The sequence below is a fragment of the Callospermophilus lateralis genome, chromosome X (assembly GCF_048772815.1).
Source record: "Callospermophilus lateralis isolate mCalLat2 chromosome X, mCalLat2.hap1, whole genome shotgun sequence".
NCBI lineage: Eukaryota > Metazoa > Chordata > Mammalia > Rodentia > Sciuridae > Callospermophilus > Callospermophilus lateralis.
The window spans coordinates 126,316,137-126,339,771 of NC_135325.1; the positions used below are offsets into that span (position 1 = coordinate 126,316,137).

The window sequence follows — 23,635 nt, forward strand, 5'->3', positions numbered from 1 at the left end:
TCCCTTTCTAAGAGGTCTGTGATGCAAATGGAAAATTCAGAGAGATCATTGGCATTTTAACAGCAATATTTTTATTGCTTTTGAGGATTCTCCTAGAGCAGACATTGTTTTGTACAGCTCTTTCATTTTTGGCATTTTAGAAATAGTTGCAGAAGATATTTTCTCTAAAAAGAAAAGATGCCTAGTGTATTTGAAGGTGAAGGAGCTCAGACTTAAGAGGACAGGGTCTGTTGCTATTAGTGAATCATCTTTGCTTAGCACTTGCATTTTGATGATACTTCTTACTCCCAATTCCAGAGATCCTTTTGAAATCCAGATCAATAGGACCCCATCTATCCAAACCCTAGCCCTTCAGGAACCTGAGCAAGAGCAGTGGATTTTATTGGCTTATTTAGGACAATTGCAGAGAGCTGGAAGCGAACACAGAACTAGTTGAAGCAGCCCTGCTTGTCTTAAAGCAAGGGGAATGGGAGTCCCAGCTGCTGGGGAGAGGCATACAGTGGGTCCTCCCTGTTTTGCAAGCTTAGTAAACCCAGGAGACAGGCACCCATTGTGGAGAACTGCATGCCTGGTCAAAGGCTTCTTGCAGTTTCTTAAGGGTTTCATCAACGTCATTATTGACCAATGAGAGATCAAAATAGTGAGCATACTGGCTTCGGATGGCCTCAGAATCCTTCTGTAGCTGCTGGAGGGCTTCCGTCTGTAAACAACAAAGAGTAATGGCTGAAGCATCCCGGGCTCAGGCAAAGGTGAGGTTTTAAGCAGGCATTGATTTCTGTTAGTATTGTCCAGTTCCCTATCACCTGTTTTTGTTTTGTTTTTGGCATGATGCTGGGGGTTGAACCCCGGACTTTCTGCATGCTAAGCAAGCACTTTACCAGTGAGCTATAACCCCAGTTCTCCCTATCCAACTATGTGAAGGCTCAAACTCAGAAGATATTAATTGCCTGAGGCAGTCAATTAAGAACACTTGCACATCTCACAGGATCTCAAGGTAACTCTGATTATAAATAATCAAAGCCCTCTGGAAGATCAATAGTAGCTGTTCCATAGCATGGACTTCATCAACATCTCCCAGTTAATGCCCTTTAGTGTGCTGCAGAGCCATTTCAGCAACAACTAAGAGTTGTAATCCCAGGGCAAAGATAAATGTGTCCTAAAATCATAGGGCTTTTTTTTTTTTTGGTCCCAGATCAAATCACCATGAAAACACTGGTCATTAAACTACAGAAAAGTGCAAATGAATGTGACTGTTATCACAAAGGACCAATAACCCTAATATAGAGTTCCTGGAAATGGTAAGAAAAAGGCCAATAACCCAGTGGGTAAATGAGCTAAGGATGTGGCCAGATAAAAAGTATGAAATACATTTCTACCTCTATTCAATTGGCAAAAAATGAAAAGTTTGACAAAATTCTATAAGCAAAGGGAAACATTCTCATAGGCCTCTCTTTCCCCATGGCCATACTGTACCCCAGGATAGGTTCGGTACCACTTATATTCTTCACAGCTCCCTCTGCTTGCCCTACCAAAGCTCATACCACACCAATGTCAGGACCTGCCACTCATCCATATGTCTCAACAACAATGACCCTATCTCATTTGCCTCTGTCACCTGAGTTGTGGCCTAATGAATAGAACTACCCAGACTGAACCCTACCAATATTGAACAACCTCTTCCCACCTGAGCACCCTGGTCAGTAGGTGCAATGAACACAATGAAAGGTGAAAGTTCTGCTGTTCGAACAATCTTCAGGGTCTAGAAAGAAGAGGAAAAGGAAAGAAAAAAGCTGTCAGTGGATTCCTTTTCATAAGCAACCCCAATATTATTTTCTATCATTTCTAGTACTACTAGTCTTGTTCCAGGCTGACCCCACTTAAAGTATATGAAGCAACTCAGCTCCCAGAAGATTTCCAGGAACAATGTTTTTCATCATCCCCGTATTCATCCCTTGCATGACTAAACCCATCACTCTTGAGTTTCTATGGCTACCTACCTGGGGCTCAATGTCAAGGATGGCAATCTTGTCCTGCTTATGAATCTGATGCACTGTTTCAAATTTGGTTCCAAACATGTTGCCCTGGTAGCTGCCAAACTCCAAGAACTCATTGGCAGAGATGTTTCTTGTCATCTCCTCTGTTGAAATGAAGTGGTACTCTTTTCCATCTTCCTCACTCTTCCTTGGTGGCCTTGTTGTATCTGTGTGCAAGGACCAAAAATCCCTGATGAGCTCTGGGTCCTTGCCATTTCTTAATGGCTTGGCCTATCATGTCTGTATAGAAACTCTGCCTGAGCTAGAAGGCAGTGCAGACCAGGAATCACCCCATCTGCCTATAGCATATTTGATTTTTAAAAGGCAAATCCTAATGAAAAATTTTTCTTTCATTTTCCCTATATAAATTTACATATCTCAAATGACCAAATCCAGGGATACTGAAACTTGAAAATGAAGAAATGGCAAATGAAAATGTTTTAAATATGGATCTATGGGCTCTGGTCAGGATTTCTTGGAAATATACTCTTTTATGACCTGGAAAGAAGAGCACTTCAGGTTGGTTTAAACTCACATTGTTAAAAAGTTAAAATGTGATTAAGAGAGACATCTATTACTAATATAAATTTTCTAATAAGTAAAACATGCTTCAGATATTGTAGCTTCAAACAACCTCCCAACCACTCCTTTCCATCTTCATTGAACATCTCCTTTGCCTTCCACACCATCCCCCTTTTCTCTCTCAACTGGCTCCTTCCTCTCAACCCACAACTTCTTAAAAACTCTTTCCATTAAGCAAAACAACTCTTAACTCCCTTCTCACTCAAACGTATAAGGAGCCCATAATGATTATTTCTACTTCCAGACTTGTTCCACTCACTCCTTGACCCAGGGCCATCTGCTTTGTGTTCTGAATATGTCACCAGAATGAGTCTCCCTCTGGACCACTCATTGATTCATGAGTAAAAAGGCAAAAGGGAGACATAAATGATGGAAAAAAAATCAGATTCACAATATGGTTTTCTAAGCAGTATCTCTTTCTGGGAATATACACAACTGTACTGTGTAGCTTCACTTCTTGATATGATAGAGTTCTCTGTGCATTTGACTGCTGGCCCTATTCTCCATATCTAAGACTGCTACCATGATTGTTCAGGTGTATCCTAAACACTGCTTTGATTCAGAAGACATTTCATGAGAATTAGAGGCAGCCTAAATGTCAAACAATAGTGAGAAGAGAGTTAGAAAATGAAGATAATGTCAGGTAAAAGTTGTTTTATAAGTGACTCAGAAGACATTTCATGAGAATTAGAGGCAGTCTAAATGTCAAACTACAGTGACATAATCAAGTAAATTATACAAATTATAGTACATCAATTGACTATGAAATAGTTCTCAAAGTGAATTAGAGGACCATGAGAAATTGTTTATATAGTAAAATGAAAAAAGTAATACATATAAATTTAATTCTTGATTAATTTTTTAAAGCAGAATAAAAATGTTGACCTCAGCTTCTGTTATATAAAATAGAACAATAAGAAAACAATTTATGTTTGTGAGCTGCAGCAATTGCAGGTACAAGTTTTTGTCTCCAAATTTTTAGTTTTTATAATCAAAAAATAACAAAAATGGCTGCAAAGCATTTCAGAGAGCTGTGTTAAATGTGATAATATGCAATACAGATACCTGTCCTTCAGGCTTTTGCTTCCCTTCAAGATGCCCAAGAGCTACTTACATGGGGCAGGGTACACAAACTTCTCTGGATTCTGGCTTAGCAGGGCATTCTTAATGTGGCTGCGACCTACCCCACTGGCTCCTGCATGGAGAAAGAAGAAAGGCTTCCATCACTTTCCCCCTAAGACAAAAGCTGGGATGGGAATGAGGATGGGACATGGATTTTCATCTCTCAGTGCTCAAAATTGCCAACAGGTGTTAGGTGCAGTGGTGCACACCTGTAATTCCAGCAACTTGGGAGACTGAGGCAAGGGATGCCAAGTAGGAGGCCAGCCTCAGCAACTTTGCAAGGTCCTAAGCAACTAAGTGAGACCCTCTTTCAAAATAAAAAAATGAAAAGGGCTGGGGATGGAGCTCAGTGATTAAGTGCCCCTGGGTTCAATCCCCAGTACCCTTCCCCCAGCCAAAAAAATTGCCAGCAAGTGAAAAATGAGTTGATGTTCCATGTGGGCTGGGCTCAGTGTCTTTGAGCTGTTAGAAAATTTGAGACCACAAAGAGGTTTCATGTCATTTGGGGGAGGACTCAGAACATGGTTCCGCAGAGGAACCAACTAATGTGAGTTTTTCTGTTTATTTTTATAAGTGTATTTACTTTCCTGAGTTTTCCAAAATTAATGGAATGGATTTTAAGCCAGTGGTTTTACTGAGAATTTCACCAGAATTCTAATACAGATCCTCTAACCAATTAATGTTTCAACTGTAAGAATAGGAAGGTCATCTACCCAGGCCCTCATACCTGGGTTTGGAGTAAGGGCTCATTCTGTTTTGATTCAGAGTCACTTGAGACAAGGGAGCTCCCAGGGCTTATGTGGATGACTACACACCTCAGAGAAATTTAAGGGCCCCCACTATGCTATCAAAGTGCTATAACAGTCATTTAACCAAAAAAGTGTATCACTGGTGCACCACTACTGCCTGCCAGATGGATGGACAAAGAAGTTTAGGAACAAACCCAATCTAAAAGAATCGGTTTTAAATAGTAAAAACAAATGAACATAAGCCAACTTGTAAGGTTTACTTTCACTTGTGAGGTGGACCCAGATGGAGTATTTTTGAGGACCCAAAAAGTTCTTTATACCTTCCCTATATGGAGAACCCAAGAGACCTCACTCCATTTCTTCCTCACTGCCTTTTTTGGGGTGGGTACATAAAGTAGGCAGGGAAATAAGAGAAATGTGCTCCTGAGCAAGCAAAGCAGTGCAGGGCAATGAGAAGATACCGATCAGCACCAGGGTCTTCCTCTTGAAGGCGGGGAGACGAACAACTTCCTCATAGGAAACAACATCCAACTGGTCAAAAACTAGAGACAAAAAACCAAGCAAGATTCATTTCCATAGCTGACAAGCAAGGAAAGAGATGAGGCCAAGGAGGTTGGTGGGGAGGAACATCTGTATTGGAGAAGGGGTCAGGAAAGCCAACTAGAAAGGTTAGCTCAGAGAGATGGAAGCTCTTATTCCAACTCTCCATCCCTCTGCCTCCCCAAAATTGATGCCCTGACCATATCTGCTTCAGGTTCTATGGATTGTTCTGATGGGAGTATCCTAACACAGAATAGACACCTTTAATAAATGGTAGGTAAATGTTTTTAGACTACTACTTATTTCTTATCAGCAGTTTGCTTGAATCCATTTATTATCTAAATATACAGTTGGTCCTCCATCTTCATGGGTTGTGCATCATTGGCATCAACCAACTACAGACTGAAAATACTGGAAACAATGTGTCTGTATTGAACACTTACAGCCTCTTGTGATTATTCCCTAAACAATACAGTATGCATCTATTTTCATACCATTTATATTATATTAGGTATTACAAGAAATCTAGACATGACTTAATATAATGTATATGGGAGGATTGCATAGGTTCTATGCAAACACAACACCGCTTTTATGTAAGGGAACTTAGGCATCAGAGAACTTTGGTTTCTGTGGGGGTGCCCAAACCAATCCCCCATAAATACTAAGGGATGACCTTGTTATATTTCCAACCATGATAGGTTAAAAAAAAAAGCCAAAATTAGTTCTCAGGAAAAAAGGCTATATTCTGGGGATTCTCAGACATTGCTGAAGGTGTTGATGCCATGAGTGAAGTGTAAACAGAAAAGCTACAAATCTGTTCAATTCATTACCTGGGGCAATGAGCAGGTGAGGGAAAACACTAGTGTTCTTTTATATCTATTATCATTGTCTGCCTGATTTCGATGAGCTTGCGAAGATGAAATGAGTAAGAGAAAACCAGAAGAAATGGCGTACTTTCAGTTTAATGTATATTCCACTGCACACTGCAACATCTCCTTTTTTCTGCTGCCTAAAGAGCCTGGGAAACACCCTAGTGCAGCCAGGACCATGGAGTGAGGCAGTTTGGAAAGCTTACTTGAGCTGTGCTTGGCAAGATACTTGTCTTTGTACTTCTTCTTCTTCCCAAAGGGACTGCAGCTTGGGGCTTCACTTGGAGCAGATTGAACCACACTTGCCACTCGCCTAGCAGGAACAAATGACCAAAGGGTCAATGGATCCTCAGTGTAAAACCCTTAGGACTGAGTGACCCCCCCACACACACACACACTATTCTTTCTATACTAAACTTCCAAACTGATTCACTTCCTTTACTTTGTACTGGCTAAAAAACTTTATGTAGCAATGGCCCCCCAGGGCTCACCTACTCCATTCCCTATCCTCTCAGGAATTTTTATGTGGAAATGTTTCCAAGAGGAAATGAACTTCTACCACATGCTCCCCTTAAGGCAGCCTGACTATTTTGGCTGGGTTCTTTCCACCTCTGATGTGAACCATGGGTGGCCATCCCTGCATTAGTGTGAGTGGCATCAGGCAGGGCTTTAGGCCCAGCATCCACCTCACTATAAGAAATAAACTGCCCACTGTAACCCTATATTACACATACATGCATTTGTAAATAAAATATACACATGCATACATACTACATACACAATCAAAACAACAGCTTCATGAAACAATACCTTTTATGTGTAATATACTAATATTTCTATTTAATATCATATAAAAAGGAATAGTTGTTGCAGTTCACTAAATTGATTTCATGCCTCATTAATAAATTGTAGCCCACAGTTTTATCTCATATTCTCCTGGGTCTTCCTCAGCCTTCTGCTGCTCCTGATCTTGTAATGTTCTTAGTGAGGTATTAACTCCAAAAAGTGCCTAGAAGACACATTTGTTCCTGCTCCAGGCTTTGACCAATATCATCCAGGTTTTGCACTGCATTTCTTCTGTTGCTTTAATGCTGTTTATTTCTACAAAGCACATCCTGTGGTTTAGTGCCATGTTTATAACTTCCCTTCCACTGTATCATCACTGGAGACAAGGTCAACCCAAACTCTGGCTTAAAACTCAGAGACTGGTAATGAAACAACCACCTCTTAGCATTGTAATCTTTAAACTGGACTTATTTTGCAGAGGCAAAGGCGGGTTGACAATGGATGTGGATCGTTCTATATGTGGTATAACCTAGCACTATGTGAGCAGTCTGACTCACGGACAGGAATTATTTTTTCTATGTACCAGTAATCTACATAAAGAACATATACTTAAAATGAAACTGTTTACTGTAGAACTCAGAAGTCTTCCCACAAATTACACAGAGGGGTATATGGGAGGCAGGAGACAAGGGAGGACTTTGTTACTGTGGGACAATCATTCAAGGAGAGCTCCTTTACCTGTAATGAATGACCTGTTAGTCAAGCCTATGAGCTCATTATGCCCCCCTCCACACATTATTTCAGAGAAGCTAGTAGGTCTTTTCAGAACAGAAACTCTACACAGCACAACAGATTTTTAAATCTAAGCAATTATTTGTGGCAGGCAGATGCCCTTTCCATCTGTAAAGCCCACCTGCACAAAATTGGCTCACCATTCCTGCAACTCAGGGGAAGGGATCAACCCTGCTGACTCCTTGGAGGAACCTTCAACCCGTCCCTGCCACCAGTTGCTATCATCCTTGTTGATGATCTGGATAATGTCCCCTGTGACAAATTTTAGTCCCGCCTCCTTGCAAGGGATCAGATTGTCCTTTTTGGGATCATAGTCAAACTGTGCTCTCATGAACATCTGAAAAAAAGGTCAAAGGAAATTGCAGGTGGCAACCCAACAAGAAACACCAGCATCAGAGCATGTATGCAGAAATTTCTGCTGTATGTAAATAGGGAATGAACAACATTTCTAGAAGACAGTCTAGTAATATGAATGTGTTCCAAGTTTTCAAATGTTGATACACTCTGGTCCCACAGGGTTATGCATTTATCTGATACAAACCAGCACTCTTAGTAATGTTGTATGGATGAGCACACTCATCACAGAATTATTTTTAAGAGTGAAGTATTGGAAACAACCTAATTTTCCAAGAATAGGGAACTAGTTAAATATGGTTATCTAATAAATGTATTACCAAGTAACTGTAAAAATCAATTTTTAGAAGAGTATTACATGCCATTGAAAATGCTGCTGATAATGATGTTAACTGAGAATATCATTAAACAAAAATGATCCAACCCAATGAAAGAAGAAAAGAAATAATGAAGAGCAAAAAAGAAATTAAATGGAAAATAGCATTGAGAAGATCAACTGTGGCAAAATTGATTATTCCAAAATATTAATGAAATTCATATAATAGACGAGATACAACTTACCAGTAGAGATCCTAGAGATATTAAAAAGGTTATTAGAGGATATTATGAACAATTTTGCACTAATATATTTGACAAAAATTCCTTGCAAAACGCAATTTACCAAAAGTGACATAACAGGAAATTGAAAGTATGAACTGATAAATCTATCCTTTGAACTCAAATCCATTATTAAAAATTCTGCTCACCTGTCCCCAAACATGCTAGCATGTACACACTCACCTGATGACTTCTTTGGTAAGTTCTTCAAATAGTATTTGAAGAAATAAGGGTAGTCTCATACAAATACAAATAATTGAAAATGATGGTACTTCCTAACCCATTTATAAGACTAACACAACCACCTGAAATTAGAGCCTATTTGATTGCTTGTGATTTATTATGATTTGATTTGCTAATGGTTTTATTTCAGATTTTAACATATCTTGCTTGAGAAATAAACAAAGATGCCTGCTCTTACCACTTCTATAGGATATTGTGAAGATGTGTCGTCTCCCCAATATAATACGTGAATTTAATGCAGGGGTAAACAAACAGTCCAACAGAAAATAATAGAGTTCCAAATAGACCTACAACATGATTTATGAAAAAAGTAATGGTGCATATAATAGAAACAGGACAATTGTTTCAATAAATAATTCCAACTCCATTGATATCCACATGGAAAAACTAGACTTTTTACCTCTTTCCTTATAACATACTACACAAAAATTAATGCTAGATGGGTTTTAGAAGAAAACAGGAGAATATCTTCTTGAACTTGTTGTAATCAAAATATTTTAAAATAAGACATAAAAATGGCTAATCATAGAAGAAAAAAAGTGGCAGTGAGGGTTTCTAGTAAGTAATAGCACCACGAAGAAAGTAAGAAAACAAGCCACACAAGAAGAGAACATGTTTGGGATATATATTACACAGGATTCTTACACAGAATAAACAAGGGACTCCTTCAAATTGGTATGAAGAAGACTTTAAGTGGTACCTTTCAAAAGAGGATATGTGAGTGAAAAAAACTGTCATATAAAAAGGAGCTTATCCTCCTTAGTTATTAGAGAAATACAAATTGAAATAAAAAGTGATACTACCACTACCAGAATGGCCAAACGGGGGAAAAAAAAAAAAAAAACAAAGCCAGATAATTCTAAGTCTTAATGAGGATGTGGAACAACTAGAAATGTCATCCAAGTGCAATTGTGAATATAAATTATTATAACTCTGGACAACTATGTGTCAATATAATCTAAAGATGAATGTACTTGTACCCTACAACACAGCAATTCTACCCCAACAGAAAGGCATAGATGTGTGCACCAAAACATATGCCCAAGAAGGCTCATGGCAGAACTTCATAAGATAAGAACAAAAATGCCAATAGATGAATAATTGTAGTATATTCATACAATGAATTAATGAGGATAAATCATATGTTGCTACAAGCAACTTAGATGACCCCCACAAACATGACATTGAGTGAAAAAATGAGACAAAATAATTATTACTATATAGTTCAATTTATATAAATTTGAAAAAGGGTCAAAACCTGTCTCTGGTGTTAGAAGTCACAGTTGTAGTTAGCCTTGAGATAAGAGGCATGAAGCTCAGTAGCTGCTGGGCAGATTCTATCTCTTGAGGTGGGTGTTGATACAACTTGTGCTCAGCCAATTTTACACTTGTGATATGTGCACTGTGTTCTATATAATGCCCACATATGTCAAAGCTTCAGTTAAAAGTAAATTGACCTTGGGCTGGGGATGTGGCTCAGTGGCACAGCACTTGCCTAGCATGAGTGAGGCAGTGGGTTTGATCCTCAGGACCACATAAAAATAAGTTAAATAAAGGCATGCTGGGCTGGGGATGTGGCTCAAGCGGTAGCGCGCTCGCCTGGCATGCGTGAGGCCCGGGTTCGATCCTCAGCACCACATACAAACATAGATGTTGTGTCCACCGAAAACTAAAAAATAAATATATGAATATTAAAAATTCTCTCTCTCTCTAAATAAATAAACAAACAAATAAAGGCATGCTGTCCACCTATAACTATAAATTTTTTAAATAAATAAATTCACTTAAAAGATGATTATACTATCATATTATATGTAATTTGCAACAGAAATTTTAGAATTGCTTTTCTTTTTTAATTTGTTCTTTCTAGTTATATATGACAGTGGAGTGCATTTTGACATATTATATACACATAGAATAAATATAACTTGTTCCATTTAGGATCCCACTATTATGGTTGTATATGATGCATGTGATAAGAGGGCTGGGGTTGTGGCTCAGTGGTAGAGCTCTTGCCTCACATGTGTGAGGCACTGGGTTCAATACTCAGCACCACATATAAATAAATAAAATAAAGATATTGTGTCCATGTATAACTAAAAAAATTAAAAATACATTCTACTGTCATGTATAACTAATTAGAACAAATAAAAAAATTAAATAAAATAAAATCTACTCTCTTAGAAATTTTCTCTTCATATCAACCCCATATTCTAGCACAGTGATTTGTACACAATAGATTCAAATTTTTATAAGTGCTCAAAAGAATTTCCTCCTTTACTTTGATACTATTAACCACTGGGCTTCATGATTACTATTTTTAAAAATATTTATGTTCCAATTGCCTTGGTGAAACCTGGCATTTCACACAAATTTTAATTTGCATTTCTTTGATGACAGATAAAATGATTATTTTTTCACATGTTCAATTGTATTTGTAGTGTTCCTTGTATAAATGATCACTGGCAACAAAAGATCATGAGTAAGGCTGTGATCATGCCACTGCCTGGTTGATATTCTACTACTGTCATCACTGTCTTCTGCCTCCAGGAAAAGTAAATGAGCTCATGTATTTTAGTTTACAGAGCTTCAGACAAGCAGCTTAACACTTTTGAGATATTTAGACCTTTAAGTTAGAATCACACCAGGTGTGGTAGTGCACACCTATAATCCCAGCAACTTGGGAGGCTGAGGTAGGAGGATTGAGTTCCAGGCCAGTTTCAGCAAGTTAGCAAGGATCTAAGCAACTTAGAAAGACCCCATCTCAAAATAAAATATAAAAAAGGGTTGGGGAAAGTGGTTAAGCACTCCTGGGTTCAATCCCCAGTACCAAAAAAAAAAAAAAAAAAAAGTTAAAATCATATCACAATCAAACTTTCAACAGAGAAAATGGTGCCACCTACCTGTAGTGCAGGAAGACGACTTTGCTGATTGGGAATTACTTTTAATGAGATCATTCCTTTAGTTTCTTTCTATTAAAAAGTAAATAAAAATAAAATTGTAAGGGTAACTGACTTGCATGATTCTGGGTTCTATAAATTTATTTTCCCTCTCAAAGCCTCAGGATTTTCCACCAACAGCTATACTTCTACTACATTTTGAGATTTTTCCAGGACAAGTCCTCCTGTAACAAAAAAAAGTGTCATGTACCCCATAAATCAGCATGACAATAAGAAGACATACAAACAGTAATGAAGAAAAAGCTGATGACTTTCCCTGCTGTCCTGACTATCAAGGGATCCCTGGAAATTCCTAAAATGAGTTCTGGCACACATATAGCCACATCTTTCCCTACACCAATGATGATAGCATTACAAATATTTACATTCATATACACACATTATTCTATAACTTGCTTTATTCTGGCATCACTTCAGGAATATACTTTTAGGTGACTGCAGGAGGCCCTCATTATTTTTCATGGCTCTGTAGCATTCCACATTTGAGATGCATCACAGTTTATGCAGTTTTCACTCCCATCAGTAAGCAAGCAGATTGTTACCAGCTTTTTCATATAATCTACCACATCAGACATTCTTGAACATATATGCTTAGATATTGATATTTTGATTTTTATGGAACAGAATCCCTTGGTGGAAATGTAGAATAAAATGGTATGAACATTTTGAGTTTTTAATATTTATTTTTAGTTGTAATTGGACACAATACCTTTATTTAATTTATTTATTTATATGTGGTGCTGAGGATTGAACCCAAGGCTTTGCACGTGCTAGGTGAGCACTCTACCACTGAGCCACAACCCCGGCCCAACATTTTGAGTTTTAATAGCTGTCCTCAGATTACTTTTCTAAAAGATTATAACAATTCCATTCCCACAAGGAGGATATGAGAGTCCTTTATCCATCAAATTCTTGCCAGAATTACATATTAGACATTTCTTTTTCATTTCTGTCAATCCAATAGATGGACAGTAGTTCATGGTTTCTTTAAGTTATAAGTTGTTATCATGACTGACATTGAATATCTGTTTCTTTTTCTCACTTTCTTTCAATTTGACAAAAATCATACTTACATACTTATCATATACAGCATGTTATTTTGAAATATGTATAGATTGTAGAAAGAATAGGGTGAATTAACACACACATTACCTCTTAAACTTTTTTGAGGGGTGAGAATACTTAAAATCTACTCTCAGAAATTTTCAAGAATATGATTCATTGTTATTAACTATAGTCACCATGTTGTACAGTATATCTCTTGAATTAATTCTTCCTGTCTACCTGGAATTTTGTATTCTTTGAACAACTTCTCCTCATTATCCTCTCCAAACCCAGCTTTTGGTAACTATCATTTGATCTCTACTTCCACATAATGTCCTCCTGGTAATGGAGACAGAAGTTAAAATTAAAAAGAAATGTTAATATGTAATTCTGGCAAGAATTTGGGGATAAAAGACTCTCATATACTCCTGGTGGGAATGAAATTGCTATAATTCAATGGATGCAAATAATAATAGCTATCCTGAATGAACTAGGAGGACATTACATTCATACTATTTGATTCTATATTTTCACCAAGGGATTCTGTTCTGTAAAAATCAAAATATAAATATATATATATATAAACAACAAATGAACTTATTTATATATGAAACATAAAAAAATTTCATAGAAGTCCAGAGTAGAAAAAGCTGTACATACAGGAGAGAAGAGGCTTTCACCAAAATGGTCTCATAGGGAATAGGTGGAGATATAAGTACCCTAATTATTTATAATATTCCTTTCTCTCTTATTGTCTAACTCTTTGCTGAGCCCATTGGAGCCCAACTGATGTAGTTATTAGAGGCCTAAGGAAGAATAGAGAAAGATAGCAAAAAATCAGGAGGAGCAAACATGATGGTGAGCAAACATCAAGTACAATGCTGCATATAATAAGTGCTGAATATAAACATCATGCTCAATTTTTCTTTTTTTTAGTTATAGATGGACATAATATCTTTAATTTATTTATTTATTTTTATGTGGTGCTGAGAATCGAACCCAGTGTCTCACATGTTCTAGGCAAGCACTCTACCACTGAGCCACAACCCCAGCTCTCAACTTTATAATATTATATTTATAATATTCCTTTCTCTCTTCATAATGGATCTTTGTTTCCTTGTTTTGCAGACGAGGAAATGAAGACTTTAGAAAAGTTCATTCACTTTCTCAAAGTCACAGAGCCAGAAAAAACTAAGGTTGGGATTCAGAGCTGCCATTAAAGTGCAATGTTCTTTCCATCATACCAGATTGATGCTCTTGGTTATTTGCGCTGCTTTAGAGTTTTTACTAAATGGTAGCAGAGAAATGTCATTTCTTGTAAGAACAAAGATTGGAAAAGATAATAGCTTCCTCAATAAGGTACAGAGATTCTGGCAGAGAAATGAGGTGTACTGATATCAGTATGCTTCAACACTTCATGAAGACCATGAAAAATCTTCATCTAGCACAAAAAATACCTACCATTGCCTTTTGCAGCTGATCTACTGAGTGATTAGTCACATTTGTGCCATTGATTTCTAGGATCTCATCTCCCACATGAAGAGAGCCTGCCATGAAACATACAATCAATGCACATAATAGAGTTTCAAACAACATCTGTCAATACAATTCAAGATAACAAAAAGAGAACTCATTATCTAGAGCATGTTTTAAAGTAGAATGTGTAAAATACTCAGGATTAAAAACTTCCAACCATGAGAGATGTCCTATTGAATCCCCAAGGGATGTATCAGGTTGCTTAACAATTCAAGACTATCTTATTCTCCTTGACCTAAGTCTTTCAAGAGCTGAATAAAAGCACCTTGTTCTCAAATTCCTGGAACTATAATGGCTACTGACTTCAGGAGGCCCTGACACACATGCATATACTAAAAAGAATAACAAAGCAAGGCAAAAAAAACTTATTGTTTAGTTAAAAGTCCATCTATGTGAAGAGTAGTTATCTATATTGGTGTCACCCTGGATAAAAAACAAAGCTCAGTAAACAGAAAAGGCTAATTGTTCATTAGATAGGAAACTTCCAGGCAGTATTCAAAGTATGGTATGGATCAGATGGCCAAATAGAGGTTACCATTAGCTGCTGAAAATGTGCTGTATTTTAGCATATTATTCTGTTCTTTCATCAGTCCCTGAGGTTGGTTTTACCAAATGATGTATCTGAAAATTGAATGCACTTTAATCTTAAGGAAACACAATACTTAATTATTATTTATTTAACATCTGCTTTCTCAGTTAAACTGTTAACTGCAGGAGAATAGAGATGATCTGTTTTCTTCACTGCTGTATATTCAAATCATAAAACAATGAGTGGCATATAGTAATGGCTTAAATGTTAACTACCTGGGAAAATATCAAATATAAAAACATGCATCAGAAGGCTCAGAGGGAGAAATGGTGGCAGTGGGCAATTCATACTAAGATTTTCTAAAGAACTAGTTATTAAGCCAGAAAAATTTTCTTGGCACAGTCACAAAAATGTTATCATTTTTGAAGATTATAGGCTTCATGTCCCATACCACTGAACAGGGAATAAATGATTAATTCTGGCTCAAAACGTGACCAAGGACCCCACAAAGTACCTTGTCTATGAATCATGCCTCCATGAAGGATTCTGGCAACAGTGCAAGACTGCTTTTCATTCAGCTTTAGAGTGATCCCCTGAAATATAGGAAATGACACAGTCAACTTCATTTTAAGCTGTCTATGATGCTATCTTTAAAACATCTTAAGGCAATTTTTTAGGAAATTTTTTCCCATTTATACCCAGAACAGTCCTCTACTAGAATGGGCAGAAAGCCTACTTTGAGAGAAGCTTTAGATGGGGACAATGAGACACAATAGTGGAGTTGGCTGGTTTCCTAACTTCATGAGTAGCCTTATGCAATAACTCTTTTTTTTCCTTTTCTGAGGAGTTTTTCCCACATTTTTCTTGGCTGCCTTAACTCTTGCGGCCCAGTGACATACAGTGGAGAGTAAGTAGCAGGTGATAATATGATAACAGATTACCATGGGCTCCTCTGTGACCTTCTCAAACTGTATGAGACGCACTTTCCGCACCTCTTGTCCCTTGGCCTGGGCAGGGCTACCTGGGGCAGCAGACCCATTGGTGTACATATCCTCAGTTACAGCATTCAACTGGTTTGACACAGTCTATAAAATCAAAACAACAGAGTAGTGCATGAAGTAAGGAGCAAAGGCCCATATGCTCAGTCCATAATCCACAATCCTAAAATCCAAAAGGCTCTGAAAACTCAGTTGTTTCTTAAGTTTAGCATCCAATCTCACTTGAATCAATGAGAAGCTGTTTGTAAGCTTGATTTATCCAAATGAACATACATGTTTAACTAGACTGCTATAGACATATTAACATGTTTGATTTACAGGGTGCTCCCATAGACCTTGCTGGGGGTATTAATATATATATAAATATATAATATATATATATTTATATATATTATATATATAAATATATATATCCATATATCCATGTTATATATGGATATGGATATATATTTTTCAAAAACTTCTGAATATATTCAGGTAGGGCTGTGGCTCAGTGGTGCAGCACTTGCCTAGCATGTGTGAGGCACTGAGTTTGATTCTCAGCACCACATATAAATAAATGAACAAAACTCTATTGATATGTTAAAAAAAACAACTTCTGAATCCAGAAGCACTTCAGGCCCCAAGGTTTAGCTTTCCAATATGGTATACACATGTACATACACTGCATAGCAAACATTGAGAGTGGATCTAAATTAATTCATGACAGGAGAGGCAGAAAAGGACAAGTGCAGAGAGAAAAGTGAACACAAATGACAATGTTTGTTCCCATTCTATTATTGTCATTAATGAGTCCAAGCCTCAGTTGGTCTCTTTTCTGCATGACAAATGGTGCTGGGTCAATCATATAAGCATAAAGAAAAATAAATATTGGCCCCTCCTAATTTTACAGACAAAATACAATTACAGATGGATTTAGACCTAAATGTGAAAGGTAAAACAATCAAGCTCTGAGAAGAAAACATTTCCCTAATTGTGAAGTAGGTAAAAGGAAGTCTTATATATAACATAAAAGGTACTAACTATAAGATGAAAACTAAAAAGATAAAAAGAGTTTATGATTAAGGCGCCTGTTCATCAAAAACTCCACTTAGGTAGGCAAAGTATTACATGGACAAGACATGGGAGGCAATAATCACAGATGTAAGCAATTGATTTAATTAAGCCTAAAATCTCTCTTCAAAAGACAAAGAAAAGCCCAGCATGGCACACCTGCAGTCCCAGCTACTGGGATGCTGAGGCAAGATGATCACTTGAGGCCAGGAGACCAGCATGGGCAACATAATTCAATAATAAGATGACAACAAAATGAAAAGATGGGCAAGAGATATGAACAGACTTCTAATCGAATAAGACACATGAACAGCTGACAAACACATGAAAAAGTGTTCACCTTCACTGTAATCAGGGGAATATAAATTAAGTTAAAATTACAATGGCATACCACACCCCCACTAGGATGGCTAAAATGAAAAAGACAGAGGATACCAAGTAGAAACCCAGGAAACATCAGAATTAGAATGCTGGTAATATTCTATATCAAAATGGGGGATGGATTTAACAGAAAGCATTTGCTAAAACTCATCCAATGGTACTTTGTGATTTTCCCTGTTTATACTTCCACCTGCAGATAAAATATTAAATCAAAGACAATATGGCTGGGTTGGGGATGTAGCTCAGTTGGCCTCACATGCACAAGGCGCTAGGTTCAATATCCAGCACCAAAAATAAATAAACAAATAAATAAAAGAAGAAAAAACAATATGTCCTACTAAAGAATGAGAAATAGGCCTGGGCTACAAAAGTGACATAGATGTGATAGTTTAGTTTGTGGGTACAAACTGAAAGTGGATCCTACTTATGAGCTCAGAGGAAAAAGGACAGGAAGATGGGAGATAAGGAGATCTGAGGCAGAGGCTTTTGCATAAACATATGTCTCATAACATACGGGTACTCTTTGTGAAATATAACCTTTTAATTTTGATTTTCAGCTTTATTTCTAAGGGGTAAGTAGAAACTCATTGATAAGATGGTGAGGTTTGAAATAGTGTTACTTATTGGGTGACCTCAAATGAGGGAAGTTACTGAGAAAGAAAAACTGCCTCATCTAGTAACTACAACTTAAAAAAACCCTCACATGACACAAAGTCATATGGCATTGCTGTCATAACAAAATTTGAAAATTGACTTAGGCTAGCTGGAAGCACAGAACTTCACATAACTCCAAGGTACTCTACAGTACATGACTCAATCATACATTTAGCACTATATGAGGGGGGTACCATGTAACACTGAAAAAAACAATGTAAGAAAAAGTATGCCAGCATCAGAATAAAAAGTGAAAATGAATATATTCATATATACTTATGAATGACAACTCTAAAAGGAGACATAAGAAATGGTGGTTGCTTTTAAGGAAATGAATTGGGTACTTACAGGATGGTGTGAGAAGAAAATTGTTTCGCAGATTATGAACTGTGTTTGCATTAGATAGAAATTAGTAAAAGTTGGGTGTGGTGGCACACACCTATAATCTTAGTGGTTCAGGAGGCTGAGGCAGGTGGACCACAAGTTTGAGGCCAGCCTCAGCAAGTTAGCATGTCCCTAAGCAACTTAGTGAGACCCTGTCTCAAAATATAAAATAAAAAAATGCTGGTGTGGCTCTGGGTTCAATCCCCAGTAACAAAAAGAAAGAAAAAAAAAGAAAGAAGGAAAAAAAGAAAGAAGGAAAAAAAGAAAAAAAGTGTAGTATGATGTTGGAAATACATATGGGAAAGTTGCCACTCTGGCCATCAGCTCCACTTTCAAGACAGACAGAAAGAAGAAAGGCCAGGCCAGTGGCACCTATCCCAAAACCTCCCCAGTGGATATCTCCTTTTGAATCACTGGGGACCATCCTACAGTGCAAAAGGGACTAGAAAAATAAGAATTTAGTTGGATACTTTACATCCCAAACAAGATCAGGGATCTGTAGGTGAGAAGTGGGATGTTGGGTTGGCAATCAAGTATAATAATATAAACACTGTTTACTGATTTTCCCTTTTTAAATTCAATCCTGAAACAGTTATAGAGAACAGATTACGTAAATGTCAGCACCATGAAAATATTAAGACATTCATACACATGATAAAGAGGAGAAATCATAAAAAAAATAAAGGGAAGGGGCCAGTAATCTTCTACCCTTAAAAATGGAGAGTTCCAAGAGGTAGTATCTGCACTGGTTGAACAACACATCAAGGAATAAATGTATAAAGTTCCAAGGAAGCAGAAGTTGTAAAGTGATGGGCCATAAATCTGTTTTATTTTGACAGTGTGTCTTTATTTTGTTTAGTAAAAATCAGGAAACTCCAATTCTCCACCTGTCCCAGTTCTCATGTTCTGCACTGCTGGTTAGTCCAGAGGCTGGTGTCAGCTGCAATAACCTTGCACCTGGAATGTTATTTTCCTTATACACAGATGGTTTCACTCACCTGATCCATGTAAGTTACACTAAAAGTACCTCTGGATGACTTGACCTTTTAAAAACCATGTGAAGAAAAAGCCACAGGCCTGTGAATAGCTAAAGTGAAGAATTAGTTTGCAGTTTTAAGATTTTTCTATGGTTCAGTAAAGACCAGATTGTATAGACACACAGGTCAATGGAACAGAATCAAGGATTCTGGCTTATATTTTCTTATCAATAGTAATTGTGGGGCTGAAAAAGCTAAAAACCAAACTTACAAATGAACTCTATCAGTTAATCAGCAACTATTATTTATGCATGTTAGCAACCATAGTATATACACAGGTGGTCACAAATTCTGGAAATTCACCATATACCTGGAATGTACCATTAATGAAGCATTTATAATGATTCACCTGTGATTCCTGGCTTGGTGGGTTCCTGCATCATATTCTCTCCTTGAACCCTCACAAACTTTGAAGTCTGTGCTTATAGTTTAATTCCTGGAGCCAGAGACTTACTAACCCTGAAAGCTCAAACAGTTTTCTAAAGCATTTTATGCTTCCAAATATCGATCACAAAGTGGAAATAAGAATTTAATTTAATGAGTGATGTTACTGCACACAAAATCCAGCACTGGCTTAATGTTATCGTGGGAACTCAGGCCAGGTATCTAGATGTGTTCTTGTTTGTGGAATGGTGGTATTTAGGCTTCCTGTTTTTCTTCAGTGGAAGGAGAAGCATTTGTACGTGTACAGACTGCACTGGAGAGATGAAGCACATTGGAAAAGGATCTTTAGACACTTGGTCTTTGGACTGATGTATGTGTACTAAGATGAATTTAGTGCTTGAGAAACAAAGCACCTAGTTAATGTATGACTTTAACATAGTACATGCCAGAAAATTCTGGCTCTTAGGCCTCCTTCTCTCCCCAGTACTTATCATTTGTGGTTAAACAGTGTTAATGTCTTTCTAATTCCTTGGAGTACTATTGGTTTCTTCGTAGTTTCTCTTGTTTTTTCCAAAAGTGTAACAGGATATTGCCCCTATGAAGACTGGATATTTCTGGCACCTGGGCCCAAGGCCTGTATGACAGGCTGGCAGGTGTTGTTGGGCAGCCCCAGAGTCTGCTGTCTATGATATCCCCTTGCTGTCTTGGACTGGGCCTTCTAATTCTCCATGTGGAAGCAGCTGGCAAAGAACCTAACAGTGGGCTGAAAAAATGTTTGTTCTATCCTATGGTCACTGGTAAACTGTCACTTGCTCTTAAGCCAACTGTCTGGATGAGGAATCCAACTTTAGTTGCCCCTGCTCTATTCACTGTACCACCACCCACCCCAAGCCAAGTTTGTTTTAAATTTCTTTTTTGAGTCTAACTTCCTTTGAGCAACTGTCTCTGCCCTTTGAACCCTGCTGCAGATGTTTCCTCTGAAGGAGGCAGGAGGCATAGAGTTCTGTAGAGCAGTGAGGGGTGCCCAGCACCGCTGAAGCCTGGATTTTGCATTATCCAGGATGAATGGGCAAAAAGCACTCCCAGTAGAGGGAACAGCCTGTGCAAAGATACAAGGGTTCTTGCTCAATGCAGCACATTTTGCCATGGCAGGAAGCTGCCTTGCCTGTCTGTGGGGTGCATGATCAGTGAGTCTGCTCCTAATTATTTATTATTTTTTCTGAGAAAGAACTTTTGCATGGATCTAATTGTTTTATTTGAGAAGGGGCTATTTCCATTCCACGTTTTTGTTTTCACAGAATGAATACTAGAAAATAAAATTTTCAAATTATTTACTCCTCTCTCCAATTTTCCCCGTATGTGGTAGGATCTGTCAGTCTACCTTGTTCCCTGACCTTCACTATCAGGATCTTTAAGACTTTTTTTTTCAAGACTGAAAAGACAGTATACTTTGCAGATAGGATCTGGTTTTATTATGATCACTAAGGACCAAGTAGATAAAAGTTTTATCACATAACTTCTGTTGTTTTCTACCACATTTGTTCTCCCTAGATAAGACACAGATATTCCCCTCAGCACTATTGATATTTTGGGTCTTATAATTCTTTGCTGTGAAAAATAATACCCCCTTAGTTGTGACAATCAAAAATGCCTTGAGGAATTGCCAGCATGGGAGGAAAAAATTCAGTTGACTTTTCACTCATGTACAGGTTTTCCCCGAGCAATGAATTACTGTAATCTTTCAGTGTTACTAAAAAGAGACTTTGGGTGTGGAGTACAGAAAGGCAAGATTAAATAACTATTTCCAAAATTGGCTGGGGAGAGAGGAAGTGATGCCACACATTAGGAAGAGGAAATAAAGTCTCTGAATTAAGGAACCAGAATATAACTTTTGTAATACAGAGTCTTCTTGTTCTTCAATTTTTCTTTTTTTACTTCATATAAATAAATACATGTGGGAAAAACACATAATAGGTTTCTGCTAAAAAGTCATCTTCCTTGTGACACCTTTTCTGCTTCATTTTTCTTCATCTTTGAATATTCTGTCTAGACAATGGGTATTGTTTGTTTAGTATCTGTATGGGTCCACTACAAATGCCAGCTTTGCTGTATCCAAAGCACTTTCATAAATCTCTCAAATGAAGTGAGTACAGAGTGTGAGGAGCAGGATTCCAGTCCTGTCCAGGAGGGGAAGGTGGCTCAGTGCTGTGGCTTACTGAGTTTGGGGAACACCTGCTACACAACAGAGAAATACAACCTCCTCTGAGGGCCTTTTGGAGAGCAGAGGTTAACAGCTTTTTTTTTTTTTTTTTTTTAACCAGCCATCCCTGTTCTATCATTGCCAGAATGACCTTCAAAATGTTATGATTCCTTGTTCCATCCATACCCAGAAGCCACCCCATTTGATTTGCATCTAGCAGAAGGAGACTGCCTAAATGCAAAGGAACATTGAATGAGCTCTTTAGAGCTAGAAGTTGGCTTTTACAAGCATGTCTGTTGACCCAAACACAAGCATTCCAAAGACCTGGCAGACCTACTCTTGGATGTGTTCCTTTAAGTCTTTCTGTTACTCATTTCCGTCCACGAGGAAGTTTTCCTTGACCTTAATAATTGCTCTGCCCTGGCTGCGGCCTCTCCTGATTTCCACCTAGAAGGGCTGCTGTGGGCAAGGATCCACCGCACCCTGAGCCCAGCAGGAACCTGGCCAAGAACTCTCTGGGTTCCCCCACCCTGCTGACTGCTGAGGCCTCCACCCAGGGTCCAGGACACCCAAGATCAAACCATACAGAGACACGGATGTAAGTGGGGAAAATCCCGCGGCGGATGTCCAGGCCTGAAGCCGAGCCGCAGTCCCGCACCCTGGGGACCCGAGGGGCCCGCTCACCTCCGGCCGGCTGCGCTTCTGCAGCAAGTGCTCCAGGTAGAGATCAGACAGTGCCGTGCGCATACTGCCCCCACCCTCGCCCTCACTCGACTTGAGCGTCATCTCACAGAAGCGGGGACACCGGGACGTGGGACCTGGCAACGACAGTAGTGGGGAACCTGGGGCCTACGGGGTGGCGGAGGCGGCAGGGACGCGGCGGCGCGACTGCGCCCTTCACCACACTGCCGGCTGACAGCAGGGAGGGCAAATGAGGAGCTCCGCCCACGCTCCGCCCAATCCCACCTTCGCTCCGCCCCTAAGCCCTCCCACGCCTTGGCCTCCGAGGCTCCGAGGCGCCCAGGCCCTGGAGAACGCAAAAAAAGCCATAAGGAGGTACTTGTATGCCCAAGGTCTCCCACGACAAAGCAGGACCAGAATGGGCAGTGGCCCCCAAACTCCCACTGGTTGAGCATGCAGTCCGTGCGTTGCCCAGCAGTAATAGGAAATATATATGTATCCTCTTTTTTAACCCACCTGAGCCACAAGGTCTCAGACCCCCAGCTCCTGGGAGAGGTGATCCCAAGGAGCGATTTGTACATTCAGGAAAGCGCGTGAAGCTGTAATCAGCCGCTTATTGAAGCTTGAAGAATGTAGGAGGTTGACAAACTTCGGGCTGTTCAGATAAATGGATGCGGGTACAACAGGGCCAATGCGTACTTCAACGTTTGGACATTACAAAATGCCTTTAGGCTCCTGTGCTCTTGAAACACTTGTCTTTTTCATCGCTGTATACTGTTCAGTGATGAAAGATTTGATTACCCTCAAGAACAAACCGGTTTTACTTATCTTGTGAATAAGATAAATAAAATATGAATGCCACAAAATTTTTAAGGAAAAAAAAAGCAGAGGAAGCACACATTCTTTAAGAATCTTAAGAGGATCCCTTTGTATCCTAATGCCTAGGAGAAACTAAAACAGCAGTCACACTGGTGAAAGGCTTTCTGAAGAAAATATGTGTGTGTGTGTATGTGTGTGTGTGTGTGTGAATATACATATAACCTCAATTTACCATGTTAATGGGAAAACTCACTACAGGTAAAAAGTATTCAATGTAACTCATTATTAAATAAAAACAATAAACT

The 23,635-nt window shown here is 38.5% G+C and overlaps 1 protein-coding gene across 1 annotated transcript; it reads right to left on the bottom strand.

Moving 5' to 3' along the window:
- Nucleotides 1-48: 48 nt before the first annotated feature.
- Nucleotides 49-22,742, bottom strand: Mpp1 (MAGUK p55 scaffold protein 1). Its single transcript, XM_077106811.1, has 12 exons — nt 22,515-22,742; nt 15,681-15,824; nt 15,254-15,332; nt 14,136-14,221; nt 11,574-11,642; nt 7,617-7,813; nt 6,105-6,211; nt 4,948-5,028; nt 3,730-3,810; nt 1,998-2,200; nt 1,685-1,759; nt 49-700 (listed from the first exon to the last, which is right to left on the bottom strand). The coding sequence occupies exons 1-12, from the start codon at nt 22,614-22,616 to the stop codon at nt 524-526; spliced, it is 1,401 nt and encodes a 466-aa protein (XP_076962926.1). The 5' UTR covers nt 22,617-22,742; the 3' UTR covers nt 49-523.
- Between the last annotated feature and the right edge of the window lie 893 nt (nt 22,743-23,635).

Coding starts and splice junctions, on each gene's coding strand:
- Mpp1 (XM_077106811.1), bottom strand. CDS start 22,616: ATGACGCTCAAGTCGAGTGAGGGCGAGGGTGGGGGCAGTATGCGCACG. Junction 14,222..15,253: donor AGGCATGATTCATAGACAAG/GTACTTTGTGGG, acceptor GTTTCATGGCAG/GCTCTCTTCATGTGGGAGAT. Junction 7,814..11,573: donor GTCGTCTTCCTGCACTACAG/GTAGGTGGCACC, acceptor CCTTTTTTTCAG/ATGTTCATGAGAGCACAGTT.